Consider the following 18,853-nt stretch of genomic DNA (forward strand, 5'->3'; position numbering starts at 1 on the left):
TGACTAGTGTGACGACAGCGAGACTAGTGTGACGACAGCCTGACGACAGTGTGACTAGTGTGATTACAGTGTGACTAGTGTGACGACAGCGTGACGACAGCGAGACTAATGTGACGACAGCCTGACGACAGCGTGACTAGTGTGATGACGGCGTGACGACAGTGTGACTAGTGTGATTACAGCCTGACGACATCCTGAAAAGCGCGTGACGACAGCCTGAATAGCGCGTGACGACAGCGTGATGACGGCGTGACGACAGTGTGACTAGTGTGACGACGGCCTGAATAGTGCGTGACGACAGCGTGACCAGCGTGACGACAGCGAGACTAGTGTGACGACAGCCTGACGACAGTGTGACTAGTGTGACGACAGCCTGACGACAGTGTGACTAGTGTGACGACAGCCTGACGACAGTGTGACTAGTGTGACGACAGCCTGACGACAGCGTGACTAGTGTGACGACAGCCTGACGACAGTGTGACTAGTGTGACGACACCGAGACTAGTGTGACGACAGCCTGACGACAGCGAGACTAGTGTGATTACAGCGTGAGCACAGCGAGACTAGTGTGACGACAGCCTGACGTCAGTGTGACTTGTGTGATTACAGCGTGACGACAGCGAGACTAGTGTGATTACAGCGTGAGCACAGCGAGACTAGTGTGACGACAGCCTGACGACAGTGTGACTAGTGTGATTACAGCGTGAGGACAGCGAGACTAGTGTGACGACAGCCTGACGACAGTGTGACTAGTGTGATTACAGCGTGACGACAGTGTGACTAGTGTGATTACAGCGTGACGACAGTGAGACTAGTGTGACGACAGCCTGACGACAGTGTGACTAGTGTGATTACAGCGTGAGGACAGCGAGACTAGTGTGACGACAGCCTGACGACAGTGTGACTAGTGTGATTACAGCGTGACGACAGTGTGACTAGTGTGATTACAGCGTGACGACAGCGAGACTAGTGTGACGACAGCCTGACGACAGCGTGACTAGTGTGATTACAGCGTGACGACAGCGAGACTAGTGTGACGACAGCCTGACGACAGTGTGACTAGTGTGATTACAGCGTGACGACAGTGTGACTAGTGTGATTACAGCGTGACGACAGTGAGACTAGTGTGACGACAGCCTGACGACAGTGTGACTAGTGTGATTACAGCGTGAGGACAGCGAGACTAGTGTGACGACAGCCTGACGACAGTGTGACTAGTGTGATTACAGCGTGACGACAGTGTGACTAGTGTGATTACAGCGTGACGACAGCGAGACTAGTGTGACGACAGCCTGACGACAGTGTGACTAGTGTGATTACAGCGTGACGACAGCGAGACTAGTGTGACGACAGCCTGACGACAGTGTGACTAGTGTGACGACAGCCTGACGACAGTGTGACGACAGCCTGACGTCAGTGTGACTTGTGTGATTACAGTGTGACGACAGCGAGACTAGTGTGACGACAGCCTGACGACAGTGTGACGACAGCCTGACGACAGTGTGACGACAGCCTGACGTCAGTGTGACTTGTGTGATTACAGCGTGACGACAGCGAGACTAGTGTGATTACAGCGTGAGCACAGCGAGACTAGTGTGACGACAGCCTGACGACAGTGTGACTAGTGTGACGACAGCCTGACGACAGCGTGACTAGTGTGACGACAGCCTGACGACAGCGAGACTAGTGTGACGACAGCCTGACGACAGCGAGACTAGTGTGACGATAGTGTGACGACAGCCTGACGACAGCGAGACTAGTGTGACGACAGCCTGACGACAGCGAGACTAGTGTGACGACAGCCTGACGACAGCGAGACTAGTGTGACGATAGCCTGACGACAGTGTGATTACAGCGTGACGACAGCGAGACTAGTGTGACGACAGCCTGACGACAGCCTGACGACAGCGAGACTAGTGTGACGATAGCCTGACGACAGCGTGACTAGTGTGACGACAGCGTGACTAGTGTGACGACAGCGTGACTAGTGTGACGACAGCGAGACTAGTGTGACGACAGCGAGACGACAGCGTGACTAGTGTGACGACAGCCTGACGACAGCGAGACTAGTGTGACGACAGCCTGACGACAGCGTGACGACAGCGAGACTAGTGTGACGACAGCCTGACGACAGTGTGACTAGTGTGATTACAGCGTGACGCCAGCGAGACTAGTGTGACGACAGCGTGACGCCAGAGAGACTAATGTGACAACAGCGTGACGCCAGCGAGACTAATGTGACGACAGCGAGACTAGTGTGACGACAGCGAGACTAGTGTGACGACAGCCTGACGACAGTGTGACTAGTGTGACGACAGCGTGACGGCAGCGAGACTAGTGTGACGACAGCGAGACTAGTGTGACGACAGCGAGACTAGTGTGACGACAGCGAGACTAGTGTGACGACAGCGTGACTAGTGTTACGACAGCGTGACGCCAGCGAGACTAATGTGACGACAGCGTGACGCCAGCGAGACTAATGTGACGACAGCGAGACTAGTGTGACGACAGCGTGACGACAGCGAGACTAGTGTGACGACAGCGTGACTAGCGTGACGACAGTGTGACGGCAGCGAGACTAGTGTGACGACAGCGAGACTAGTGTGACGACAGCGAGACTAGTGTGACGACAGCGAGACTAGTGTGACGACAGCGAGACTAGTGACGACAGCCTGACGACAGTGTGACGACAGCGTGACGACAGCGTGACGACAGTGTGACGACAGTGTGACTAGTGTGATGACGGTGTGACGACAGCGTGACGACAGCGTAATGACGGTGTGATGACATCCTGAATAGCGCGTGACGACAGCGTGACTAGTGTGACGACAGCGTGACGACAGCGTGACTAGTGTGACGACAGCGTGACTAGTGTGACGACAGCCTGACGACAGTGTGACTAGTGTGATGACGGTGTGACGACAGCGTGACGACAGCGTAATGACGGTGTGATGACATCCTGAATAGCGCGTGACTAGTGTGACGACAGCGTGACGACAGCGTGACTAGTGTGACGACAGCGAGACGACAGCGAGACTAGTGTGACGACAGCGAGACTAGTGTGACGACAGCGAGACTAGTGTGACGACAGCGAGACTAGTGTGACGACAGCGTGACGCCAGCGAGACTAGTGTGACGACAGCGAGACTAGTGTGACGACAGCGAGACTAGTGTGACGACAGCCTGACGACAGCGTGACTAGTGTGATTACAGCGTGACGACCGCGTGACTAGTGTGACGACAGTGTGACTAGTGTGATTACAGCGTGACGACAGCCTGAATAGCGCGTGACGACAGCGCGATGACGGCGTGACGACAGCCTGAATAGCGCGTGACGACAGCGTGATGACGGCGTGACGACAGTGTGACTAGTGTGATGACGGCGTGACGACCGCGTGATGACGGCGTGACGACAGTGTGATGTGTCCTGTGTGTCCACAGTGAAGCCATTCACCACCACAGTGAAGGACATGCGGCTGCATAGAGACGACTTTGAGATGCTAAAGGTGATTGGACGAGGAGCTTTTGGAGAGGTAAGACTTCCTGGTGACCTCTGACCCCCATCACTTTGTCTTTGTCACCCCCCCCCCCCCCCCGCCCGCCCTACTGGGCTGTGATTGGCTAGCTCTTTACTTCAACACGTCCTTGCGGTTGGCTTCACTGCTGCCAGGGACTGACGACATCATAAATGAAATCTTAGATCTCAGCCAGGACGCGACTCTATTTAACCCCTTGTTGCTTCATGTAACCATTCACTGTCATCCGTTCACTACTCGGTGAACATGTTACGCCACGGAGATGAACACAGGATAACCTAACAGGTGAGAGTACTTGTGTCATCTGGATCAAGGGCTTGTTAACGTCGTCCCCTCAGACGCGGAAACAAACTTGATAACGGAGTCACAGTCTACAAGGACACGTCCAAGCAGCGAATACCAGCCAATCACAGCACAGGAGGGCCGGGTGTCCTTCTTGTTCCCCCTCAGTAGAAACAGGACGTTCTCAGGGAAAGACAGGAAACGTTTCCTTCACACTCAGACGGTATAATTACTGGAGGAAGCCACGCCGGCGTTTGAAGCCCGGTCTGGTCCTGTGTGGCGCTGCTGCGGCACTTCCTGTTGGCACTGAACACATTAGACGACGCAGAGCAACGGCAGAAACGCTGACTGGTAGCTGCTGGGTCTGACTCGGGTCCTGGCCGGGACACCGAAGTGAGCCGGCCCCAGCGGTGGAGAGGCAGGGTGAGGGTTTAGGAACAAACAGTCCCTGAGCGGCCCGGGTTCAGGGAGACAGATCGGCATCAGGTGATGAGCTCTGATGCTGGTCTGCAGCCTCCTGGGGTCCTGGTTTCCTGTGGTCAGGGTCTGGGGGGGCAGGTAGTCTCTCTTCCTGTGTTGGAACAGGAAGTGCTTCCAGCTAAACGCGGCAGTGCATTTCCTGTTTATAACTCTCAGCTTCCTGTCGTCTTCCTCTGAGCGTCCCACAGCTCCTGTTAGTCCCTGAACTTTACAGCTCCAGCACGTGAACCTGGACCAGGATCTGGTTCGGTCAGTCTACAGGTGTGTGGTCACCTGTAGACTGTGGAAGCGTGCTGACCCGGACGACCAGCTGCGTTCACATCAGGCCGGCTCCAGAGAAGTCGCTATTTTGAAAGATGGAAACATTCAGCCGTGCTCATTGGCCACAGCTCTGCCTGTGAGCTCACTTCCTGTCAGGGCGCGCCCAGAGATCTGTGACGTCACGTCTCCGTGGTCGCGCTGCACCGAACATTTCACAGGTCACTGTTCTGTGGTCAGGTGAGAAGAGGGGCTGGAGCCTCACTCTGACCCCATGCTTTCATTGTGCGTTCTCGACACGTACCTGTGAGCAGCGTGTACCTGCGTGTCTGGTTGTGTCGACAGCTTCAGGTGACGGCGCCCTGGACGGCGTGTCTGAATCTGCCGACTTGAAGGAGCCCTCGGGTTATTAGCGGCGTCCTGACAGGATCGCATACCTGAGGAAAGGTGTGTCAGAGCCACACCTGGCCGCTGCCTCAGGATGGAAACGCACACGGCTTTGCTGCTGCACCTGCGAGCAGCAGACACACCTACAGCAGCCGCAGGACCAATCAGGCGTGGCCACAGGTAGCTGATGTCGAAGCAGCCAATCACAAGTCAGCATGGCCCTCACACGTGCTCGGCCCCCCCCCGTGTTAACGTCTCTCGCCCCTCTCTCTCTCTGTGTTGAGGTCTCTCGCCCCTCTCTCTCTGTGTTGAGGTCTCTCGCCCCTCTCTCTCTGTGTTGAGGTCTCTCGCCCCCTCTCTCTGTGTTGAGGTCTCTCGCCCCTCTCTCTGTGTTGAGGTCTCTCGCCCCTCTCTCTCTGTGTTGAGGTCTCTCGCCCCCCTCTCTCTCTCTCACTGTGTTGACGTCTCTCGCCCCCCTCTCTCTCTCTGTGTTGAGGTCTCTCGCCCCTCTCTCTCTGTGTTGAGGTCTCTCGCCCCTCTCTCTCTGTGTTGAGGTCTCTCGCCCCCCTCTCTCTCTCACTGTGTTGACGTCTCTCGCCCCCCCCTCTCTCTCACTGTGTTGACGTCTCTCGCCCCCCTCTCTCTCACTGTGTTGACGTCTCTCGCCCCCCTCTCTCTCTCACTGTGTTGACGTCTCTCGCCCCCCTCTCTCTCTCACTGTGTTGAGGTCTCTCGCCCCTCTCTCTCTCACTGTGTTGACGTCTCTCGCCCCCTCTCTCTCACTGTGTTGACGTCTCTCGCCCCCCTCTCTCACTGTGTTGAGGTCTCTCGCCCCCCTCTCTCTCTCACTGTGTTGAGGTCTCTCGCCCCCCTCTCTCACTGTGTTGACGTCTCTCGCCCCCCTCTCTCACTGTGTTGACGTCTCTCGCCCCCCTCTCTCACTGTGTTGACGTCTCTCGCCCCCCTCTCTCTCACTGTGTTGACGTCTCTCGCCCCTCTCTCTCTCACTGTGTTGATGTCTCTCGCCCCTCTCTCTCTCACTGTGTTGACGTCTCTCGCCCCCCTCTCTCTCTCACTGTGTTGACGTCTCTCGCCCCTCTCTCTCTCACTGTGTTGACGTCTCTCGCCCCTCTCTCTCTCACTGTGTTGACGTCTCTCGCCCCTCTCTCTCTCACTGTGTTGACGTCTCTCGCCCCCTCTCTCACTGTGTTGACGTCTCTCGCCCCCCTCTCTCTCACTGTGTTGATGTCTCTCGCCCCTCTCTCTCTCACTGTGTTGACGTCTCTCGCCCCCTCTCTCACTGTGTTGACGTCTCTCGCCCACCTCTCGCTCTCACTGTGTTGACGTCTCTCGCCCCTCTCTCTCTCACTGTGTTGACGTCTCTCGCCCCCTCTCTCACTGTGTTGACGTCTCTCGCCCACCTCTCCCTCTCACTGTGTTGACGTCTCTCGCCCCCTCTCTCACTGTGTTGACGTCTCTCGCCCACCTCTCTCTCACTGTGTTGACGTCTCTCGCCCCTCTCTCTCTCACTGTGTTGACGTCTCTCGCCCCCTCTCTCACTGTGTTGACGTCTCTCGCCCACCTCTCTCTCTCACTGTGTTGACGTCTCTCGCCCCTCTCTCTCTCACTGTGTTGACGTCTCTCGCCCCTCTCTCTCTCACTGTGTTGACGTCTCTCGCCCCTCTCTCTCTCACTGTGTTGACGTCTCTCGCCCCTCTCTCTCTCACTGTGTTGACGTCTCTCGCCCCCTCTCTCACTGTGTTGACGTCTCTCGCCCACCTCTCTCTCTCACTGTGTTGACGTCTCTCGCCCCCTCTCTCACTGTGTTGACGTCTCTCGCCCCTCTCTCTCTCACTGTGTTGACGTCTCTCGCCCCCCTCTCTCAGGTTGCCGTGGTGAAGATGAAGCACACAGAGAGAGTTTACGCCATGAAGATTCTCAATAAGTGGGAGATGCTAAAGAGAGCTGAGGTGAGTTTAGAGCCTGGTCCCAACTCTAACCCGGGTCTGGTCCAGGTCCAGTTTACCTCATGCCATGAAGTTAACATGTTCTGGCTGTTGGAGTGTTGTATTAAACATGTGAACATGTTGTGTGTCCAGACGGCGTGTTTCAGAGAAGAACGTGACGTCCTGGTGAAAGGAGACAGCCAGTGGATCACAACTCTGCACTACGCCTTCCAGGACGACAACTACCTGGTCAGTACTGCTACTGCTAGGACTACTACTGCTACTGCTAGGACTACTACTGCTATTACTACTGCTAGGATTACTACTGCTACTGCTAGGACTACTACTGCTACTACTACTGCTACTACTGCTACTGCTACTGCTAGGACTACTACTACTGCTAGGACTACTACTACTACTGCTAGGACTACTACTGCTACTACTGCTACTGCTACTGCTAGGACTACTACTGCTATTACTACTGCTAGGATTACTACTGCTACTGCTAGGACTACTACTGCTACTACTACTGCTAGGACTACTACTACTGATAGGACTACTACTGCTACTGCTACTACTACTGCTAGGACTGCTACTGCTACTGCTAGGACTACTACTACTACTACTGCTACTGCTAGGACTACTACTACTACTACTGCCACTGCTAGGACTACTACTACTACTACTGCCACTGCTAGGACTACTACTACTACTGCCACTGCTAGGACTACTACTACTACTGCTACTACTGCTACTGCTACTGCTAGGACTGCTACTGCTACTACTACTGCTAGGACTACTACTACAACTGCTACTGCTAGGACTACTACTACTACTGCTACTGCTAGGACTACTACTGCTGCTACTACTACTACTACTACTGCTACTACTGCTAGAACTACTGCTACTGCTAGGACTACTACTGCTAGGACTACTACTGCTACTGCTACTGCTAGGACTACTACTACTACTACTGCTACTGCTAGGACTACTACTACTACTACTGCCACTGCTAGGACTACTACTACTACTGCCACTGCTAGGACTACTACTACTACTGCTACTGCTACTGCTAGGACTACTACTGCTACTACTGCTACTGCTAGGACTGCTACTGCTAGGACTACTGCTACTGCTAGAACTACTACTACTACTGCTACTGCTAGAACTACTACTACTACTGCTAGAACTACTACTACTACTGCTACTGCTAGGACTACCACTGCTACTACTGCTACTGCTAGGACTGCTACTGCTAGGACTACTGCTACTGCTAGAACTACTACTACTATTGCTACTGCTAGAACTACTACTACTACTACTGCTACTGCTAGAACTACTACTACTACTGCTAGAACTACTACTACTACTGCTACTGCTAGGACTACCACTGCTACTACTGCTACTGCTAGGACTACTACTGCTAGGACTACTACTACTGCTACTGCTAGAACTACTACTACTACTGCTGCTACTGCTACTGCTAGGACTACTACTGCTACTGCTAGAACTACTACTACTACTGCTACTGCTAGAACTACTACTGCTAGAACTACTACTACTACTGCTACTGCTAGAACTACTACTACTACTGCTACTGCTAGGACTACTACTGCTACTGCTAGAACTACTACTGCTACTGCTAGGACTACTACTGCTACTGCTACTACTGCTACTGCTAGGACTACTACTGCTACTACTGCTATTGCTAGGACTACTACTACTGCTACTACTGCTACTGTTAGGACTACTGCTACTACTGCTATTGCTACTACTGCTGCTACTGCTAGGACTACTACTGCTGCTACTGCTACTACTGCTACTGCTAGGACTACTACTACTGCTACTGCTGCTATTGCTACTACTGCTGCTACTGCTAGGACTACTACTGCTGCTACTGCTAGGACTACTACTGCTGCTACTGCTAGGACTACTACTGCTCCTACTGCTAGGACTACTACTGCTGCTGCTGCTACTACTACTGCTGCTGCTGCTGCTGCTACTGCTACTGCTAGGACTACTACTGCTGCTGCTGCTACTACTGCTTCTGCTAGGACTACTACTGCTGCTGCTGCTGCTGCTACTACTGCTACTGCTAGGACTACTACTGCTGCTTCTGCTAGGACTACTAATGCTACTACTACTGCTGCTACTACTGCTACTGCTTGAGTACTACTAGTCTACTGCTACCAGGCCCTGGTGTGTGATAACTGATAATGGTGTTATTGATCTTTCATTCTGATGTACTGCAGTACCTGGTGATGGATTACTACGTGGGGGGGGACCTGCTGACTCTGCTCAGTAAGTTTGAGGATCGTCTTCCAGAAGATATGTCAAAGTTCTACGTTGCTGAGATGGTGCTCGCCATCCACTCCATCCACCAGCAGCACTACATCCACAGGTACACTGGTTACACTGGTTTCGGTCGTTAAAGTGATTACACTGTTGGACAAGTTACAGTGGTTACACTAGTTATAGTGGTTACACTGGTTACAGTTGTTACACTGGTTACAGTGGACACACTGTTGGACAATTTACACTGGTTATAGTGGTTTCAGTCATTACAGTGGTTACACTGGTTACAGTGGACACAATGTTGGACAAGTTACACTAGTTATAGTGGTTACACTGGTTACAGTTGTTACACTGGTTACAGTGGACACACTGTTGGACAAGTTACACTGGTTATAGTGGTTTCAGTCATTACAGTGGTTACACTGGTTACAGTGGACACACTGTTGGACAAGTTACACTAGTTATAGTGGTTACACTGGTTACAGTTGTTACACTGGTTACAGTGGACACACTGTTGGATAAGTAACACTGGTTATAGTGGTTTCAGTCATTACAGTGGTTACACTGGTTACAGTGGACACACTGTTGGACAAGTTACACTGGTTACAGTTGTTACACTGGTTACAGTGGACACACTGTTGGATAAGTTACACTGGTTATAGTGGTTACACTAGTCATAGTGGTTACACTGGTTACAGTGGTTACACTGGTTACAGTGGACACACTGTTGGACAAGTTACACTGGTTACAGTGGTTACACTAGTTATAGTGGTTACACTGGTTACAGTTGTTACAGTGGTTACACTGGTTACAGTGGACACACTGTTGGACAAGTTACACTGGTTATAGTGGTTACACTGGTTACAGTTGTTACACTGTTGGATAAGTTACACTGGTTATAGTGGTTTCAGTCGTTACAGTGGTTACACTAGTTATAGTGGTTTCAGTGTTACAGTGGTTACACTGGTTACAGTGGACACACTGTTGGACACGTTACACTAGTTATAGTGGTTACACTGGTTACAGTGGTTACACTGTTGGACACGTTACACTGGTTAAACTAGTTACAGTGGTTTCAGTCGTTACAGTGGACAGACTGTTGGACAAGTTACACTGGTTACAGTGGTTTCAGTCGTTACAGTGGTTACACTGGTTTCAGTGGTTATACTGTTGGACAGGTTACACTGGTTACAGTGGTTACACTGGACAAGTTACACTGGTTACAGTGGTTACACCAGTTATAGTGGTTTCAGTGTTACAGTGGTTACACTGGTTATAGTGGTTTCAGTCATTACAGTGGTTACACTGGTTATAGTGGTTTCAGTCATTACAGTGGTTACACTGGTTACAGTGGACACACTGTTGGACAAGTTACACTGGTTACAGTTGTTACACTGGTTACAGTGGACACACTGTTGGATAAGTTACACTGGTTATAGTGGTTACACTAGTCATAGTGGTTACACTGGTTACAGTGGTTATACTGGTTACAGTGGACACACTGTTGGACAAGTTATACTGGTTACAGTGGTTACACTAGTTATAGAGGTTACACTAGTTATAGAGGTTACACTAGTTATAGTGGTTACACTGGTTACAGTTGTTACAGTGGTTACACTGGTTACAGTGGACACACTGTTGGACAAGTTACAGTGGTTACACTAGTTATAGTGGTTTCAGTGTTACAGTGGTTACACTGGTTACAGTGGACACACTGTTGGACACGTTACACTAGTTATAGTGGTTACACTGGTTACAGTGGTTACACTGTTGGACACGTTACACTAGTTATAGTGGTTACACTGGTTACAGTGGTTACACTGTTGGACACGTTACACTAGTTATAGTGGTTACACTGGTTACAGTGGTTACACTGTTGGACACGTTACACTGGTTAAACTAGTTACAGTGGTTTCAGTCGTTACAGTGGACAGACTGTTGGACAAGTTACACTGGTTACAGTGGTTTCAGTCGTTACAGTGGTTACACTGGTTTCAGTGGTTATACTGTTGGACAAGTTACACTGGTTACAGTGGTTTCAGTCGTTACAGTGGTTACACTGGTTACAGTGGTTACACTGGACAAGTTACACTGGTTACAGTGGTTACACTAGTTATAGTGGTTTCAGTGTTACAGTGGTTACACTAGTTATAGTGGTTTCAGTGTTACAGTGGTTACACTGGTTACAGTGGACACACTGTTGGACACGTTACACTAGTTATAGTGGTTACACTGGTTACAGTGGTTACACTGTTGGACCAGTTACACTGGTTAAACTAGTTACAGTGGTTTCAGTCGTTACAGTGGTTACACTGTTGGACCAGTTACACTGGTTAAACTAGTTACAGTGGTTTCAGTCGTTACAGTGGACACACTGTTGGACAAGTTACACTGGTTACAGTGGTTACACTAGTTATAGTGGTTTCAGTGTTACAGCGGTTACACTGGTTACAGTGGTTACACTAGTTATAGTGGTTTCAGTCGTTACAGTGGACACACTGTTGGACAAGTTACACAAGTTATAGTGGTTTCAGTCGTTACAGTGGACACACTGTTGGACAAGTTACAGTGGTTACACTAGTTACAGTGGTTTCAGTCGTTACAGTGGACACACTGTTGGACAAGTTACACTAGTTATAGTGGTTTCAGTCATTACAGTGGTTACACTGGTTACAGTGGTTACACTGTTGGACAAGTTACACTGGTTACAGTGGTTACACTAGTTATAGTGGTTTCAGTCATTACAGTGGTTACACTGTTGGACAAGTTACACTAGTTACAATGGTTTTAGTCATTACACTATTGGACAGGTCACAGTGGTTACAGTGGACACACTGTTGGACAAGTTACAGTGGTTTCAGTGGTTACACTGTTGGACAAGTTACACTGGTTACAGTGGTTACACTAGTTACAATGGTTTCAGTCGTTACACTGTTGGACAAGTTACATTAGTTACAGTGGTTTCAGTCGTTACACTGGTTACAGTGGTTACACTGTTGGACAAGTTACAGTGGTTACAGTGGTTACACTAGTTACAATGGTTTCAGTCGTTACACTGTTGGACAGGTCACAGTGGTTACAGTGGACACACTGTTGGACAAGTTACAGTGGTTTCAGTCGTTACAGTGGTTACAGTGGTTTCAGTGGTTACACTGTTGGACAAGTTACAGTGGTTACAGTGGTTACAGTGGTTTCAGTGGTTACACTGTTGGACAGGTCACAGTGGTTACAGTGGACACACTGTTGGACAAGTTACACTGGTTACAGTGGTTTCAGTGGTTTCAGTGGTTACACTGTTGGACATGTTACACTGGTTACAGTTGTTACATTAGTTACAGTGGTTTCAGTCGTTACACTGTTGGACAGGTTACACTGGTTACAGAGGTTTAAGTGGTTACAGTGGTTACAGTATTGGACAGCTTTCAGTGGTTACACTGGTTACAGTGGACACACTGTTGGACTGGTTACACTGGTTTCAGTGGACACACTGTTGGACAGGTCACAGTGGTTACAGTGGACACACTGTTGGACAAGTTACAGTGGTTACATTAGTTACAGTGGTTTCAGTCGTTACACTTTTGGACAAGTTACAGTGGTTACAGTGGTTTCAGTCGTTACACTGTTGGACAGGTTACACTGGTTACAGAGGTTTAAGTGGTTACAGTATTGGAAAGCTTTCAGTGGTTACACTGGTTACAGTGGACACACTGTTGGACAAGTTAAACTGGTTATACTGTTGGACAGGTTATAGTGGTTACACTAGTTACAATGGTTTCAGTGCTTACAGTGGTTACACTAGTTAAACTGGTTACAGTGGTTACACTGGTGTGAACGTGGAGGCTAACGGTGAGTCGCAGTGGTTACACTAGTTAAACTGGTTACAGTGGTTATAGTGGTTACACTAGTTAAACTGGTTACAGTGGTTACACTAGTTAAACTGGTTACAGTGGTTACACTAGTTAAACTAGTTACACTGGTTACACTGGTGTGAACGTGGAGGCTGACGGTGAGTCGCAGGGGTTACACTGGTTTGAACGTGGAGGCTGACGGTGAGTTGCAGTGGTTACACTAGTTAAACTGGTTATAGTGGTTACACTAGTTAAACTAGTTACACTGGTGTGAACGTGGAGGCTGACGGAGAGTTGCAGTGGTTACAGTGGTTATACTGGTTACACTGGTGTGAACGTTGAGGTTGACGGTGAGTTGCAGCGGTTACACTAGTTAAACTGGTTACAGTGGTTACACTAGTTAAACTAGTTACACTTGTTACACTGGTGTGAACGTTGAGGTTGACGGTGAGTTGCAGTGGTTACACTAGTTAAACTGGTTACACTGGTGTGAACAAGGAGGCTGACGGTGAGTTGTAGTGGCGGTGTGGTGACAGACGTTTGGCTGAACGTGACAGTAGCAGGTTGTTACCATGGTAACGCAACACTGTGTGTGTGTCACAGGAAGTAGCTCTTCCTGGCAGCAGTGTCTTCTGGGAAATGTCCTGTCCGACTTAGCCTCCACCTTCCTGTGGAGAAACTGCTCGGCTACGTCTCTATTCCAGTTCCAGTACACTCTGGGCTGCGTTCCCTTCCGGTCTGCAGACTGAGTCTCTTCTTCTTCTTCTTCTTCAACCGACGGCCCAGAAGAAGAAGAAGAAGGCGGAGAAGTGCAGCTCTGACCTCCTTTCTGTCTCTGACCTGTTTCCAGATTTGGTCTGACTGCCTGAATGTGTTTGTGTGTCACAGAGACATTAAACCAGACAACGTCCTGCTGGACGTGAACGGCCACATCCGCCTGGCGGACTTCGGATCCTGTCTGCGTATGATGGAGGACGGCACGGTAACACAAACACACCAGGGTCACATTTCATTGGTTCGGTCTGAAAGAGTCCTGCAGGTACAGATGTGCTGGTCTCGCTGCAGGTGCAGTCCTCTGTGGCGGTGGGCACTCCGGACTACATCTCCCCAGAGATCCTGCAGGCGATGGAGGACGGGATGGGCCGCTACGGACCGGAGTGTGACTGGTGGTCTCTGGGGGTCTGCGTGTACGAGATGCTGTACGGGGAAACGCCGTTCTACGCCGAATCGCTGGTGGAAACCTACGGCAAGATCATGAACCATGAGGTCAGAACCAGAACCCTCTGGACCCAGAGTCCCCTCTGATCCAGTTAAGATCCCGGTTCCCATGGTTAAAGTTAAATCCCTTCTTTCAGTGGTCACAGAAACAATCAAGCTGCTGAGACACATGATCTGCTGGTGCAAGTCCGTCTCCAGACTCCCGTCCTACTTCCTCCTTTCTAAATCTGAACCGGTCTCTGTGGACCAGCTGCTGTCCTGCTTTCTGTCTCATCATCCCTCTGCCCGTCTCTCCGTCCTCTTTACTGTCCCAGTGTCTTCCTCTCACTGTAGTTCTTCTTCTGTGGTTTCTCAGGAGCGTTTCCAGTTCCCCTCCCATGTGACCGACGTGTCAGAGGACGCCAAAGACCTGATCCAGCGCCTCCTTTGCTCGAGGGAACGTCGCCTGGGTCTAAACGGGATCTCCGACTTCAAGAGCCACCCGTTCTTCAGTGGGATCGACTGGGACAACATCCGGTCCGCCGAGGCGCCCTACATCCCCGACGTGTCCTCGCCCACCGACACCTCCAACTTTGACGTAGACGACGACGTCCTCAAGAACCCGGTGAGAACAAGTCCACATCCTGAGGACCCTGTGACATACAGGAGTCTCAACCTGCTGTAAACTAACCTTCCTCACAGTCCTCAGGTCCCAGGTACACACTAAAACTGCCCGTCCCTGCCTCCAGAGGGCGCAGCCACATCAGAACGGCGCTGATACGAACACTGAGAGCAAAGATAACATCAACATGTTTCAGCGAAACTGGGCGGGGGCGGGGGTGGGGGGGGCGTGAAGAACAGACATACGAAGAGCCACCACCGCCAGTCAGGATCTGCCCGGGTCTTCTCCAGGGTCCTCGTCTCATATGAAGAGTCAGCCGGAGGGTTGTGGGCAGCGCTGCCTCACACCTTCACTATATATCTGCAGCCTGGACCCAAACCAGCTCCCGGGGCCACAACAACAGTTTAAATAAAACGTCCTCATGAAAGTCTCATCGACGGCGTCAACTTGTGTCTCGAAGATGAGTTTGTCATCTAGAGCCCGACCGATACGGGATTTTAGGTCCGATACCGGCCGATGTTGTTTTCCCCTCGTTTTAAGAGAAGCACGACGTAAAGATTGTCCCTCACATTTGTTATGTTCAGACCTCACGGAGATGACTCAATGCAGTATAAGGAGGAAGTTATTTATTGTTATAAATAGTACTTCGAACAAAAGTACAACAAAATATATCAAGGTTTTGATAAATAAGAGTCAAATCTACAGAAAAGATTCTACTAAAAATACCCGTGTACTACTACTGATAATACCATATATCCCGTCTGATGTCATGGCTATACTTATAATGAACAGGGCTCTCATACAGAGGCAGATCATTGGATATCTATCATGCAGCAGTTATTAGCTTCCATGTAATCTGCCAGGAGGACTTTCTAACACAGATCGTCTGTGGCGCAGTGACCCGCAGGAAACGCTGCTGTCTAATTAATCAAATAAACCTGACGGTCCACAGCGAGGAGCTGCAACTCTGAGGTTTCACATCCAGGAGAAGAGGTAACGTTAGAGGGCTCTGTCAGGCAGGTGAGTGTGAGATTCAGCTCACGTGTATTCACTAGTCCGCTCTGGTTCATTTGTGACACGCCGACTGTAACTAGAGACTCTACAGTTTAATCGCTCATTAACGTCGGCCTCCACATCCTGCCGTGGCCGGAGAGGTTAGCGAGTCCGGGATGAATGTTTCAGGAGAGGAGAAGCGATGACAGCTATTTATTATCTGAGTCATGTAACTGACGTGACAAATGACCAACTCACCGTGAACACTGTGCTACCAGGAGCTCCTCCGGTCAGCTGGTGTTCTGTTCTGGGGTGCTGCAGTGTTGGTAAGCGAGGAGCTGCAGGGCGCTCTCCGGTTCCCTTCGTTAACGGTAAAGACCCAGTGTGAACAGACTAAAACAGTCCGGAGCTGCTTCACCACAAAACACAGAAACCAAGAACTGAACAACTAAACTGGATATTAACGGCAATACGCTCTTATTCTGAAATGCTCACAGAGAGCACAAATGAACGGCACGCCAGCAGCGTGGGGCTGAACGCCGCTGACGCCGGGCCGAGGGCGGACAGAACCACGGCGGCGTGTCGGCTCTGCTGGCGCCATCATCCCACACATTCTTCTCTGGGTTGTTGTTGTGAAATGACTGGTTAGGAGGACCGTAAGAGGAGGGATCTCAGGACCGGGGTCTTCACGTGTCCTCATGTTAGAAGGGTCCAGAATGAAGGTCTGGTCTGACGGAGTGTCTTTCCTGCAGGAGATCAGCCCTTCCATGTCCCAGACCGGTTTCACCGGGCAGCACCTCCCCTTCGTGGGCTTCACCTACACCACCGGCAGCTGCTTCGCCGACCACGGCCTGATCCGGGAGGAGGGGGCGGGAGGAGGGCCGGAGGTGGAGGCGTTCGAGAGGAGGATTCGCCGCCTGGAGCAGGAGAAACAGGAGCTGAACCGCAAACTGCAGGGTGAGACACGCTTTAAAGGCTTTAAACCAGCACAGGCTGGACCTGGACCTGAACCTGAACCCTGTGTCCCCAGAGTCCACCCAGGCCCTGCAGGCTCCGGCCCGAGGAGGAACCCTGACCCGGGACAAAGAGATCAAGAAGCTGAACGAGGAGATTGAACGACTGAAGAAGAAGCTGGCAGGTCAGAGTGACAGGAGTACTACAAAGAGTACTGCTAGGTGTGCTACTAGTTACTACTACTACTGCAGTAGGAGTAGTAGTGATAGTAAAGCAGTAGGAGTAAAAGTGATAGTAATAGTGATATAAGTACTGCAGTAGGAGTAGAAGTGATAGTAGTAGTAATAGTGATATAAGTAGTGCAGTAGGAGTAGAAGTGATAGTAGTAGTGATAGTAATAGTGATATAAGTACTGCAGTAGGAGTAGAAGTGATAGTAGTAGTGATAGTAATAGTGATATAAGTACTGCAGTAAGAGTAGTAGTGATAGTAAAGCAGTAGGAGTAGAAGTGATAGTAGTAGTGATAGTAATAGTGATATAAGTACTGCAGTAGGAGTAGAAGTGATAGCAGTAGTGATAGTAATAGTGATATAAGTACTGCAGTAAGAGTAGTAGTGATAGTAGTAGTGATAGTAATAGTGATATAAGTACTGCAGTAAGAGTAGTAGCGATAGTAAAGCAGTAGGAGTAAAAGTGATAGTAGTAATGATAGCAAAAGTGATATAAGTAGTGCAGTAGGAGTAGAAGTGATAGTAGTAGTGATAGTAATAGTGATATAAGTACTGCAGTAAGAGTAGTAGTGATAGTAAAGCAGTAGGAGTAGAAGTGATAGTAGTAGTGATAGTAATAGTGATATAAGTACTGCAGTAGGAGTAGAAGTGATAGTAGTAGTGATAGTAATAGTGATATAAGTACTGCAGTAGGAGTAGAAGTGATAGTAGTAGTGATATAAGTACTGCAGTAAGAGTAGAAGTGATAGTAGTAGTGATAGCAGTACTACAGTTGTAGTAGCACTAACGTCTTCAGCACCTTCAGGTGAGTAAGCCCCGCCCCTCTGCTGTGACAGACTCTGATAGGTTGGAGCACCAGCTGGAGGAGGCGGTCACACTCAGACAGGACTACGAGAGCTCTGCCTCCAAGCTGAAGACCCTGGAGAGACAGGTGAAGACGCTGAGACAGGAGAAGGACGACGTCCACAAGGTACTGGTCTCACTGGTCTCTCTTGTCTCTGGTCTCTCTGGTGTCTCGTCTCACTGGTCTCTATTGTCTCTGGTCTGTGGTCGTAGTATTGCAGTAGTCGTATTGCTGACTCAGCTGTCCTTCTCCCGTCCTCTTGAGACTCACCTGTCCTCCTCCCGTCCTCTTGAGACTCACCTGTCCTCCTCCTGTCCTCTGAGACTCACCTGTCCTCCTCTTGTCCTCCTCCCGTCCTCTGAGACTCACCTGTCCTCCTCTTGTCCTCCTCCTGTCCTCTTGAGACTCACCTGTCCTCCTCCTGTCCTCTTGAGACTCACCTGTCCTCCTCTTGTCCTCCTCCCGTCCTCTGAGACTCACCTGTCCTCCTCTTGTCCTCCTCCTGTCCTCTTGAGACTCACCTGTCCTCCTCCTGTCCTCTTGAGACTCACCTGTCCTCCTCTTGTCCTCCTCCTGTCCTCTTGAGACTCACCTGTCCTCCTCCTGTCCTCTTGAGACTCACCTGTCTTCCTCCCGTCCTCTGAGACTCACCTGTCCTCCTCCTGTCCTCTTGAGACTCACCTGTCCTCCTCTTGTCCTCCTCCTGTCGTCTTGAGACTCACCTGTCTTCCTCCCGTCCTCTGAGACTCACCTGTCCTCCTCCTGTCCTCTGAGACTCACCTGTCCTCCTCTTGTCCTCCTCCTGTCCTCTGAGACTCACCTGTCCTCCTCTTGTCCTCCTCCTGTCCTCTTGAGACTCACCTGTCCTCCTCCTGTCCTCTGAGACTCACCTGTCCTCCTCCTGTCCTCTTGAGACTCACCTGTCCTCCTCTTGTCCTCCTCCTGTCCTCTTGAGACTCACCTGTCCTCCTCCTGTCCTCT

The 18,853-nt window shown here is 50.5% G+C and overlaps 1 protein-coding gene across 4 annotated transcripts in view; it reads left to right on the plus strand.

The window, feature by feature from the left end:
• The window catches only part of cdc42bpb (CDC42 binding protein kinase beta (DMPK-like)), a 56,227-nt gene that overhangs the window by 6,420 nt on the left and 30,954 nt on the right, over nucleotides 1-18,853 (plus strand). For all 4 annotated transcript variants that reach the window (XM_038727097.1, XM_038727095.1, XM_038727096.1 and 1 more), the window contains exons 2-11: nucleotides 3,442-3,533; nucleotides 6,830-6,913; nucleotides 7,043-7,138; nucleotides 9,142-9,290; nucleotides 13,921-14,014; nucleotides 14,098-14,298; nucleotides 14,606-14,854; nucleotides 16,597-16,801; nucleotides 16,875-16,982; nucleotides 17,865-17,998. In XM_038727097.1, the coding sequence (XP_038583025.1) occupies nucleotides 3,442-3,533; nucleotides 6,830-6,913; nucleotides 7,043-7,138; nucleotides 9,142-9,290; nucleotides 13,921-14,014; nucleotides 14,098-14,298; nucleotides 14,606-14,854; nucleotides 16,597-16,801; nucleotides 16,875-16,982; nucleotides 17,865-17,998 (1,412 nt within the window). The remainder of the gene's footprint in view (nucleotides 1-3,441; nucleotides 3,534-6,829; nucleotides 6,914-7,042; nucleotides 7,139-9,141; nucleotides 9,291-13,920; nucleotides 14,015-14,097; nucleotides 14,299-14,605; nucleotides 14,855-16,596; nucleotides 16,802-16,874; nucleotides 16,983-17,864; nucleotides 17,999-18,853) is intronic.

This window comes from Micropterus salmoides, unplaced genomic scaffold (assembly GCF_014851395.1).
Source record: "Micropterus salmoides isolate LMB-PRFRI ecotype aquatic unplaced genomic scaffold, ASM1485139v1 Ms_hic_scaffold_18, whole genome shotgun sequence".
NCBI classification, from domain to species: Eukaryota; Metazoa; Chordata; class Actinopteri; order Centrarchiformes; family Centrarchidae; genus Micropterus; species Micropterus salmoides.